We start from the raw sequence: 12,765 nt of genomic DNA, 5'->3' as shown, positions 1-12,765 counted from the left end.
TACAGTCAGAAATACTTGCCTTTAAATGATTTTTGCCTGAACTGTCTCCTGGGATGGGAGTGAAACGTGAATCTCTGGAGTTATATTAATAAATCAGACCACAGAGACCTGATTTACATATGCTTCCTATTCCATTTATTAAACACAAGCTATGGACTTTAAAGAGACCTCAACTCTTTTTTCCCCAAGAGTGCTGGATCTGTTATTTGCACTTCTTTATTATGTACTCCCAAATGTGAAATAATGCCTGATCTCTGGAGAATATGATAGTGATCATGACAGAAAGAATGAAGAATTTTCACATACTGATTAATGAGATTGCCTAGCTCCAACACTTACTGGCTTGTGAACTGGATCAATTTATTTCAACTCTCTTAACCTTCAATTCCTTCATTTGTTAAAATAGGATACTACCACCCCCTTCAAGTGAAAATGAAAGTGATAGTTGTTCAGTCATGTCCAACTCTTTGCAACCCCATGGACATGGGATTTCCCAAGCAAGAATACTGGAGTTGGTTGTCATTTCCTTCTCCAGGGGACCTTCCCAACTCAGGGATTGAACCTGGGTCTCGTGCATTACAGGCAGATTCTTTACCATCTGAGGCACCAGGGAAGCCCACCTCCCTCTTCAGAGTCATTATAAAGGGTATGGAGAACAATAAATATAATGCCTACACCAAGAAGTCATTTGGAGGACTTCATTCAGTGGTCCAGTGCTTAAGACTCTGCACTTCCGCTACAGGGAGAGTTTGATCCCTGGTTGGGGAACTGAGATCCTACATGTAGCATGACCAAAAAAAAAGGTCATTCAGTTAATGTATGAGAAATGAACCATGACTATTTACCTTTGCACTCAATTCAGGGTCACTCTGGTTTTGTTGTTCAATTTAACCCCTGGAAAGATGTCATGCCCTCTGTTACGAGTATCTGTTTCCCCTAGTCTGTTCTCTGCAGGTCAGTGAGATGTCACCAAGGCAGGACCAGCAGCTGCCCAGCTTGGACTGCCCCTACTGTCCAGATTTCTGCTCCCTAAACAAAAGCTAGCTGTCAGACTTAGTGTTTCCTGTCTATTAATAAATCATTTTCCACTTTTCTTCTTTTGGTCTTAAACATAGGAATGATCCAGAGAAACTAGATGCCTTCATCATGGACAAAGCCCTTCTGGATTACGAAGTGTCAGTAGATGCTGACTGCAAACTTCTAACTGTGGGGAAGCCATTTGCCATAGAAGGTATTAATCAATCATTCTTGATGCACTTTTACTCGGGATGTGCTGTTTGCCAACCTAGCAAGTCACAAATGCCAGTGTCAGAGGCAAAGAGCTATTCATTTTCCCTTGTTTTCATTTTCAGCTCTTAAGTACTCAGCTATTAAGTTGCTGAAGTTAGGTATTTATTTTCTACCTACTCCATCAACATATTTTTATCCAATTGTTAGAAAAACAACAACCAAAATATCATTGTTATCCAAACGGTGTTGCTTCAGATATCTGGGAGTGTTGACACTGTAGTAAACAGGGAGTCCAGTTTTAATTTAATCTGTATTTTCTAATGGCCAAATCCTATAATGAATCTGCTACTAAAACTAGAATGATTGTGTTACAACTAAAAGGACCCCAGTGATGATTTAATGCAAGCTGCTTAGTTTTATCCACGAGAAAGTTCAAAGACAATATATTACTTTCTCATAATCACACAATTAGATGATAATACTGAAATTAGAATACAAATCTCATAGTCCTTAAATAAATGTTTCCACTAGTTGAAAAATAAGTAGAAAAAAATCAACCCCTGTAATTTAGTAACCTCTAAGTGTCCTAAACAAAACTTTGTTTGGGACCTCAGATTTGTCTTTCTCCCCACTGGCAGCAAATTTTTGCTTTCAACTTGGTCAGACAATCAATCAAACTTCAGGACCAAAGAAAGATTGCATTGTCAGTAGCTCCTTTCATTCTGGACAATAGTTGATATATGGAGCAGATAGTTTGAACCAGCAAATTTCACATCTCCAAGTCCCAGCTTCCCTCCTCTGACAGTACATACTGGCTCCCAGAACAATCATACTCACTTGTCAGAAAGCATTTTGACTAGAAATAATCCCATGGGGATGCTCAAGTCCTGTTTCCAGGAAACTATACTTTCCTGTATGTTAACTAGTATATCAAGGCTATTCAGATTCCAGTTCCCCAACTGACTACAGTTGGTCTCTGTCTCTCCTAAACACATCAGCAGTTTTTGGTTTTTTTTCTATCTTCGTTTTTGTGATGAATGAGAATGTAACAGCTGTTTCTTTGAGCCTTCTCCTAAGAGAAATCAACCCCCTTTCCAGGCAAAGTGACCTCCACCTTAGCCTGGAATAGAACACAGGAAGAGAGACATTTAGTGATAGGGGTCTTCTGTTGAGACAACAGTGACAGAGACACAATTGTGTAGCAGGGCAAAAAAAGAGAAACCAAAGAAAAACTAGAAAACTAAGAACATTGATTATATAACCACATTTCAATGTAACAATGGAAAATTTCCCATTTGTGTGGCATCTGGGTAAATGGAAAGGATGTTATTTCCTTTTTCTATCCTAGATACACTGGGTAATTGAAGTCCCTTTTGCCATTAGCAGCTGTTAACAATGAATCATTTGTAGTGGGTGAAAGAATGAGGGATTCTTGTTTTCCACCTTTGTTTTCAGGGGGCAACTCTATCTTGTCAAAAGGCAGTGGTGAAATGGCTTGTTTGCCTCTGCCGGACCCCAGTGCCAGATGCCACACAATTAATTCCCCACTGGTTCCCTGTTTACATTTCCATCTGTGCTCGTGAGACTTGGTGTCTTACAGTCTCCATCATCTCCAGACACCACATTGTTTTCCAAGGGAATAAATACAAAATGGTGCAGGGAAACACTCTCTCTGCAAGACAGCAGAAAGACTATAGACTTGAATACAGAGAATATTCTCATCATTGTTGGTTTATTCTTTAAAAAGCCACTGCTGGTTTATTCTGGGTGACGAAATTTTAATTCAATACAGCCTCTGTGAACAAGTTTACAACCTAAAAGCAGAACTTGGTAAAACACAAAGTAAGGACACTTATAAGTTACAGAAAGTAATGTGATAGAGATACTAATAAAACTCTTGACTGTGACTGTAAAGAAAAAGTTAATCTAATAGGTTTTAATGGAATAGTTCCCTCTTCATGAAATTTTTAAAAAAATATTATATGCTTTTCATTAACAACATTTAGGTTTTTTGAATTTATGAAACTGTGTACTTTATTATTAATTAATTAGACTTTACAGGCATAAAATATCACAAAAGCAGTTTATCAACAATTTTTACCTGATTAGCTTACAGGAATGTTCCATATGTCTGTATTCTCTCACAGGATCTAGTACAATGCAAGGCATATAACAGTTATGTAATAAATGATTTAATACCCTATTATATAACTCACTAGGTTGTATTTGACTAAATACCTAATCACTTCCTTATGTAGGTAATCAAAAGTACCCTGAAAAGTCTGCATATACTTTCCAAAGTGTTTAAATAATTTTTGGAACTTAGGAGGGAAAATGGAATCCATTGATTCCTTCATGCTGAAGGTACATTCACTCTCTGTTCAGTTCAGTCGCTCAGTCATGTCCGACTCTTTGTGACCCCACAGACTGCAGCCTGCCAGGCCTCCCTGTCCATCACCAACTCCCAGAGTTTACACAAACTCATGCCCATTGAGTCAGTGATGCCATCACTCTCTGTAGTAATGACATTATATCAACTCAGTGTGACTACTAAATACCCTTCCCAACTTCACCATTCTGCATTTATTTAACACCTAAAGGTCAATGGCATATAATTGCTGATAGTAGTCTCTTATGATCCTTTGTATTTGTGTGTTGTCTGCTGTGATCTCTCCATTTTCATTTCTAATTTTATTGATTTGATTTTTCTCCCTCTGTTTCTTGATGAGTCTGGCAAACCAATACAATATTGTAAAGTAAAAAAATAATAATAATAATAAAAATTTTTTTAAATAAAAAAAGGTCAATGGGCAGCAAATGAGAGACAACAGTCCACATTGACTTTGAAACCATTCCGTGAGTCTTCAGTGCAGCAAACCAAAATTATTAAAAATTCAAGAACATGTGGAAAGTCTCTGGCCTTATTAAAAACTATATACCAGGGACACAAAGATATACTGTGTGCTCTGAAAAAAGAAAGTATTGAGATAATTGAATACATGTCCCAAATTTATACATTGGAGTAAACCGACAGTAAAGGTCAAATGAGAAGAAAGAGTAATGGAACTGCACAGTAATGATTTGTGACCTTTCTGCCAAAGACCTTTGCCTGTTTTTGAGTTTGTTCTTTTACTTGCTTTCCACTAATTATTTAGTACAGCGCTTGAAGCACTAGCTCTGGAGTCTTGAGTACTTAGGTTAGAATAGAGTTGCTGTTCCCAAATAACTGTTAGTTGGGCAAGTCACAATCTGTTCTTCAGCTTCCTCATCTGCATAATGGGTTTGTGAATAGTACATCTAGGACAGAGTTGCTGTGATGATTAAGTAAAATAATACATGTAAAGCATGTTCAAGCGCATAGTAAAAGTGACAGTGAGAGTGTTAATGGCTCATAGTGTCCGACTCCTTGTGACCCCTTGGACTGTAGCCCACCAGCCTTCTCGTCCATAGAATTTTCAAGGCAAGAATACTAGAGTGGGTTGCAATTTCCTTCTCCAAAGGATTTTCCTGACTCAGGGATCAAGCCCGGTTCTCCTGTATTGCAGATAGATTCTTTTCCATCTGAGCCACCAGGCTATTATTCAGTATATTGAATTAAAAGATTGAGACCAATTTACTATAAAATTATCCCGAGATAGATAGCCTTCATATATCTCAGCTTCTTCCACACACTCTATCTCCACTTTGATGTGCTGAGGATAAGGGAAACCCATTTTTAAAGTCTCCTTTAAGTTTAAAACTATTCCAAAATATGCTTAACCATTGCCCTGGAGTAGCTAATTATTGTATTCCTAGGACAGACTGTAAAACTGAATTGATCTTTCTTCCAGAGGTGTTTTTAACACTAAGATCTTATTTTCAAAATATCTATTTTCCAACCACATTTCAGGAAGGTTTTTGTAGTCTATGAATTTCTAACTATACACTTGCTAGCCAAAATATATTTCTACCACTCTTTGCTTAGTAAAGCTGATTTATCCAAGGGTAAATATCAGAATTCTATTCTGAAAATTGTTCTTTTGGGCTATTAAGCTGTATCCTATTTCCAGGGTGCCTGAAGCCTTCATCTCTGGGGTTGAAGGATTCCGTTTTGCTTCATCCATCAACCACAAAATAGTCAGCCTCATCTTCATTGCAAAGCCAAATTTCTAATGATAATGAAAGCAAATCAGGCTGCTAAGTTGAGTCAGCAACTTAAAGATAAGAATTCATTGACCAATGAACACAATCAAATTTGAAAAATAGCTGACAAAGAGGACAGAAATAAAATCTTCAAGGTTTTACTATTTTATGTTTCTGAATAAAATTGATTTTTATGTCTTTTAACACATACCTCTTCTAATTGCCACATAACTATTTTTCCTGTTTTTCCCCATATTCCATGTGCATAGTTGTTTTAGTTAGCTAATAATAATTGTTATTAATGCCAATAATAATTAAAATATTAATATTTAATATATGTATTAAAATGGAAATTTTTAAAGAATGTAATCTATTTTTAGCAGTCAATTACATATTAACCTTAACATGATAAAGTAGAGTGCTTTAATATTATTTCCTATGTAGCAATTTTTTCTAAATGTATCTGCAATTTCAACATAACATTTTCCCTTAAGGTAATTTTTATACTTCTGTTGTAATGCCAAAATTCTATTCTTAAAATATGCAAATCTGGTCCCATCACTTCATGGGAAATAGATGGGGAAACAATGGAAACAGTGTCAGACTTTATTTTTCTGGGCTCCAAAATCACTACAGATGGTGATTGCAGCCATGAAATTAAAAGACGCTTACTCCTTGGAAGGAAAGTTATGACCAACCTAGATAGCATATTGAAAAGCAGAGACATTACTTTGCCAACAAAGGTCCATCTAGTCAAGGCTATGGTTTTTCCTGTGGTCATGTATGGATGTGAGAGTTGGACTGTGAAGAAGGCTGAGCGCCGAAGAATTGACGCTTTTGAACTGTGGTGTTGGAGAAGACTCTTGAGAGTCCCTTGGACTGCAAGGAGATCCAACCAGTCCATTCTGAAGGAAATCAGCCCTGGGATTTCTTTGGAAGGAATGATGCTAAAGCTGAAACTCCAGTACTTTGGCCACCTCATGCGAAGAGTTGACTCATTGGAAAAGACTCTGATGCTGGGAGGGATTGGGGGCAGGAGGAGAAGGGGACAACAGAGGATGACATGGCTTGATCGCATCACTGACTCAATGGACATGAGTCTCAGTGAACTCTGGGAGTTGGTGATGAACAGGGAGGCCTGGCATGCTGCGATTCATGGGGCCGCAAAGAGTCGGACACGACTGAGCGACTGATCTGATCTGATCTGATATCATAACTATTAATTTTAGATTTTTAAACTTTCATAAAGATTCTTCTTAAAGATTTCTTAAAGTTAAAAAATTTTTAAACTTTCTTTGCATCCATGGGGTTTCAAAGAGTTGGACACAACTGAGCAACCAACACTACACTACACTGCAAACTCTATAGCACTTGGCTGAGTGTCTGAGACAGAATAGCATTCAACCTCTATTTGTGAAAGTGATGAATAGGTGTCCAATAAATAGCTATCAAGTGAAAAACAAAAACAATTCTGCAATGATTACATTAACTTGGACTGGAATTACTGACTTTAAGAGGATTTTTAGGAGAAGCAATATAGTCAGGAAGGATCCTTGCTAGTTAATTTCCTCATTTATGTACAATCACATACCAGTTGGAGCTGTACTTATGCTGTATTTACACAATTTACAAAAAGTTTATGACAAAATCTGTCCATGAATAACATGTATATTTGTGTCTTCTGAATTCAAACCACCAGTTCACACTGAAGAAATCAAAGAGGAAATAAAAAAAATGAAAACAAAGCAAAAACACAATGGCCCAAAACCTATGGGATACAGCAAAAGTAGTTCTAAGATGAAAGTTTATAGCAATACACTCTTACCTCACGAAAAATCTCAAGTAAACAATCTAACCTTATATCTGAAACAACTAGAGGAAGAAGAACAAACAAATCACCAGTTATATGATTGTAGGTTTTTACTGTATTGCCTTGCTTGGGGATTTTATATCAATATGATTGTAGTGATAGGGGCTGTTTGAAGGGGAGGAATATGTCAAATATTCCTTTGCCTTGGTCTCATGCTATAATGGATACATTGGAGGAAGCACTGGTTTTTATACTCAAGCAGACCCAATTTCAAATGCTAGCTTTGCCAACTGTGATCTATGTGACATTAGGCCATTTATTTGCTCAGTCTTTAAGTCTCTACTCCTTGGAAGAAAAGCTATGACCAACCTAGACAGCATATTAAAAAGCAGAGACATTACTTTGCCAACAAAGGTCCATCTAGTCAAAGCTATGGTTTTTCCAGTAGTCATGTATGGATAAGTGAGTTGGACTATAAAGAAAGCTGAGCACCAAAGAATTGATGCTTTTGAACTGTGGTGTTGCAGAAGACTCTTAAGAGTCCCTTGGACTACAAGAGGATCCAACCAGTCAATCTTAAAGGAAATCAGCCCTAAATATTCATTAGAAGGACTGATGCTGAAGCTGAAACTCCAATACTTTGGCCACCTGATGTGAAGAACTGACTCATTGGAAAAGACCCTGATGCTGGGAAAGATTGAGGGCAGGAGGAGAAGGGGACGACAGAGGATGAGATGGTTGGATGGCATCACTGACTCAATGGAGATGAGTTTGAGCAAGCTCCAGAAGTTGGTGATGGACAAGGAAGCCTGGATTGCTGCAGTCCATGGGGTTGCAGAGTCAGACACGACTGAGTGACTGACCTGAACTAAGTAATACATATCCTGCATGGGTGGTACCTGGCACACATTAGGGCTCAGTATGTTCAGGTTCTCATTATTAGAACCCCAGAAGGATTTAACTGACCTGTATGCCACAATCTAGTATGCAATCTTAGACTATTACAAGATCTATAAACTGGAGTAAGGCATGTAAAAAGTCCATTACTGAGCAGTACTTGGCAAATAGTAAGCCCTCTATAGTATTAGAAATTGTTGTTGTTGTTGTTGTTAAAAGTTATTGCCTCAGGAGGAAAAAATACAAATTATTCAGCAAACCTGGCCTAATTATTCTGACCACACTCACCAGATAGTTTCAAGTCCTTACTTGTTTGTATAAGTCTCTGTCCTTCTCCCACAAGCTGGTACAACCTTAGATGTCTCAGTTGTAATGAAATAATCATTATGCAATACATTGTTTAGTATCTGCCTCCCTAAGAGGATACACGCCATGACAGCAAGGACTATATTTACCTTACTTACTGCTAAATCCCAACCACTTAACACAGTGCCTATTCACTCAGTAAATATTCATTGAATGGATGAATGAGTGAATGAATAAATGTGTGAATGTCAGTGAATATTATTATACACATGACTAGTATTGTGCCTGACATGCAAATAGGTACTGAGTGAATGTCTGTGCAACTGAATTGTCAATAGCATTCATTATAATAAACATTTCTAAAGAAACTTTGTTACTTCCTTATAGTTACCTATTACTTTAAAAAAAAAAAAAAGGTATTTAATGATAACATCAGCTGAAGAACAGACTGCCCGGGTAAAATCTTTTATTGTCAGTCTTGCCTTTCAAACCAGAACTACTAGGCACAAAATAGGCATTCAAAATAGCTCTTTGAATGGAAAATTCTAATCATGCTCTTGACATTGTCATCATTTCCTTGACTCTCCATTGTTAAGGAACAAACAAAATTACCAAGGGGAAAAAACATACAGCTCTTTAAAATGCAACATTTTTTTCTGTATTATTTATTTCTTCTCTTTTATTAGTTATACACAAATGTCAAGCCTCATATATTTTTTTAAAAAGGACTTGTGTAATCAGAGGAGGAGACGGACTAGTGAACACATGGCCTTGACTTTCCTTCAGTGAATTACATGACCAGAGCCCAGAAAGAGAAGCTCAATTCACCTATGCCTGGACTCTCATGTGCTAAGATCACAAAACCTGAGCCATGACCAGAAAAGCTGCACCAAAGATTTCCCGAGTGAAATGACACAATGTGCCCAGAGACCTGAGTCACTGCCCTGTCCTGAGCTGGAGGTGGACTCCTCACCCCAGGAAGACCAGCCCTGTTTGACTGCTGCCTTCCTAGGTGGTCCCTAAAAAGCCTAACACTGTTACCAGGAGCAACAGAGATCAAGCCCTGAGCCTTTAGAGTGGCCTTCCAAGATCCTAGACTACCAGAGAACTAACCCTGCTGCTACTGCTACTGCTGCTAAGTCACTTCAATCGTGTCTGACTCTATGCGGCCCCATAGACAGCAGCCCACCAGGCTCCGCCATCTCTGGGATTCTCCAGGCAAGAACACTGGAGTGGGTTGTCATTTCCTCCTCCAATGCATGAAAGTGAAAAGTGAAAGTGAAATCACTCAGTCATGTCCAACTCTTCACGACCCCATGGACTGCAGCCCACCAGGCTCCTCTGTCCATGGGATTTTCCAGGCAAACGTACTGGAGTGGGTTGCCCTAGGGAGTATCAAATAGTGAGAGCTCACACAAAGGAAACCACTTGAATACAAGATCCAACATCACCCAACCACCAGTAACACCCTGTGCAGGACTCCTCATCTAAACAACAAACAAAACAAAAATACAAAGCCAATCATCATCAGACAGGATTACCACCTCACTCAGCTTGCCCACCAGAGGAAAAACAAACAAACAGAAACTCAGCACAAATCTCACTGTAGATGAAGCTTACACAAAACACTGGACCAACCTTAGGAGGGAAAAAACCAAAAGGAAGAAAGAATTCAACCTTCTTCAAGGAAAGAATTCAACTTTCCTTGGAGCCTGGGAAAAGGAGACCTCAAACACAATAAGGTAAAAGAAAAAAAATAATGAAAAGGCAGAGAAATACTACACAAATGAAGAAACAAACTAGAAACACAAAGTTCAAATAAATGAAGAGGAAATAGGCAAACTACATGAAAAGGAATTCATAAAAATGATAGTAAAGATTGTCAAAAACCTTGAAAACAAAATGGAGAAAATATAAGAATCAATTAACAAAGACTTAGAAGAATTAAAGAATAAACATACAGAGACAAACAACACAATTACTGAAATTAAAAATACTCTAGAAGGAATCAATTGCAGAACATCGGAAGCAGAACAAATCAGTGAGTTGGAAGCAGAACGAATCAGCGAGCTGGAAGATAAAATGGTGGAAATAACTTCTGAAGAGCAGATAAAGTAAAAAGAATGAAAGGAACTGAAGACAGCCCCAGAGACATCTGGGACAATATCAAAAGCATCAACATTCGAATTATAGGGGTCCCAGAAGAAGAAGAGAAAAAAAAAAGGGTATGAGAAAATTTTTGAAGAGATTATAGTTGAAAATTTCCCCATTATAGAAAAGGAAATGGTCAATCAAGTCCAAGAGGCACAGAGAGTCCCATACAGGATAAACACAAAAAGAAGCACTCCAAGACACATACTAATCAAACTAAAAAGACTAAACACAATGAAAGAATACTAGAAGCAGAAAGGGAAAAGCAACAAGTAAGATACAAGGGAAACCCCATACGCTTAACAGCTGATCTTTCAGCAGAAACTCTGCAGGCCAGAAGGGAATGGCAGGATATATTTAAAGTACTGAAAGGGAAAAATCTACAACCAAGATTACTGTAACCAGCAAGGATCTCATTCAAAATTGATGGAGAAACAAAAAACTTTTCAGAAAAGCAAAAGTTAAGAGAATTCAGTACTATCAAACCAGCTTTACAGCAAATGTTAAAGGGATTTATATAGTCAAGAAATACAAGAGAAGAAAAAAGATCTACAAAACCAACCCCAAAAATTAAGAAAATGGCAAAAGGAACATATGTATCAATAGTGATAGTGAAGTCGCTCAGTCGTGTCCGACTCTTTGCAACCCCATGGACAGTAGCCAACCAAGCTTCTCCGTCCATGGGATTTTCCAGGCAAGAATACTGGAGTGGGTTGCCATTTCCTTCTCCAGGGGATCTTCCCGACCCACGGATCGAACCTGGGTCTCCTGCATTGTAGTCAGACGCTTTACTGTCTGAGCCACGAGAGAAGGCCATATATATATCAATAATTACTTTAAATGTAAATGGATTAAATGCTCCAAAAAAGACACAGACTGGCTGAATGGATACAAAACAAGACCCATATATATGCTGTCTACAAGAAACCCACTTCAGGCCTCAAGACATATACAGACTGAAAGTGAGAGGATGGAAAAATATATTCCATGCAAATGGGAAGCAAAAGAAAGCTGGAGTAGTAGTCCTCATATCTGACAAAATAGACCTTAAAATTAGGAAAATTACAAGAGATAAGGAAGGACACTACATAATGATCAAGGGATCAATCCAAGAGGAAGACATACAATTGGAAATATCTATGCACCCAACATAGAAGCACTTCAGTACATAAGACAAACACTAACAGACATAAAAGCAGAAATTGACAGTAACACAATAATGGTAGGAGACTTAAACACCTCACTCACACCAATGGACGATCATCAAAATACAAAATTAATAAGGAAATCAAGTCTTAAATGATACACTAGATGAGATGGATCTCATTGATAACTTCGAGACATTCCATCCAAAAGCAGAAGAATATACCTTCTTCTCAAGTGCACATGGAACATTCTCCAGGATAGATCACATCTTGGGTCACAAGTGAAACCTCAGTAAATTTAAGAAAATTGAAATTGTATCAAGCATCATCTTCTCCAACCACAATGCTATGAGACTAGATATCAATTACAAGAAAAAAAAAACTGTAAGAAACACAAACACATGGAGATTAAGCAATCTGTTTCTAAATAACCAACAGGTTACTGAAGAAATCAAAAAATTTCTAGAAACAAATGACAATGAAAACACCACAACTCAAAACCTATGGGAAGCAGCAAAAGCAGTTCTAAGAGAGAAGTTTATAGCAATACAATCTTACCTCAAGAAACAAGAAAAACATTGAATAGACAACCTAACTTTACACCTAAAGAAAGAAAGAAAGAAAGAAAGAAAGAGAAGTCGCTCAGTCGTGTCTGACTCTTAGCAACCCCATGGACTGCAGCCCACCAGGCTCCTCCATCCATGGGAACAAAATAAAATAAAAAAATTAGTAGAAGGAAAGAAATCATAAAGATCTGAGCAGAAATAAATGAAAAAGAAATAAAAGAAACAATAGTAAAGATTAATAAAACTAGAAGCTGGTTCTTTGAGAAGATTAACAAAATTGACAAACCGTTAGCCAGACTCATTAAGAAGATAAGAGAGAAGAATCAAATCAACAAAATTAGAAATGAAAAAGGAGAGGTTCCAACAGACAATGCACAAATACAAAGGATTATAAAAGATATTATGAACAACTATATGGCAATAAAATAGATAACCTGGAAGAAATGGAGAGATTCTTAGAAAAGTTCAATCTTCCAAGACTGAACCAGGAAGAAATAAAAATTATGAGAAACCCAATTACAAGCACTAAAATGGAAGC

The 12,765-nt window shown here is 37.5% G+C and overlaps 1 protein-coding gene across 1 annotated transcript in view; it reads left to right on the top strand.

Moving 5' to 3' along the window:
- GRIN3A (glutamate ionotropic receptor NMDA type subunit 3A) overlaps positions 1-12,765 on the top strand; it is a 207,241-nt gene that overhangs the window by 142,982 nt on the left and 51,494 nt on the right. Inside the window, exon 5 of the mRNA XM_061426355.1 lies at positions 1,116-1,231. Coding sequence (XP_061282339.1) covers positions 1,116-1,231 — 116 coding nt within the window. The remainder of the gene's footprint in view (positions 1-1,115; positions 1,232-12,765) is intronic.

Source organism: Bos javanicus, chromosome 8 (genome assembly GCF_032452875.1).
Source record: "Bos javanicus breed banteng chromosome 8, ARS-OSU_banteng_1.0, whole genome shotgun sequence".
Lineage (NCBI taxonomy): Eukaryota > Metazoa > Chordata > Mammalia > Artiodactyla > Bovidae > Bos > Bos javanicus.
Note: the sequence above shows the minus strand (reverse complement) of the source record. Positions and strands in the feature narration are given on the sequence as shown.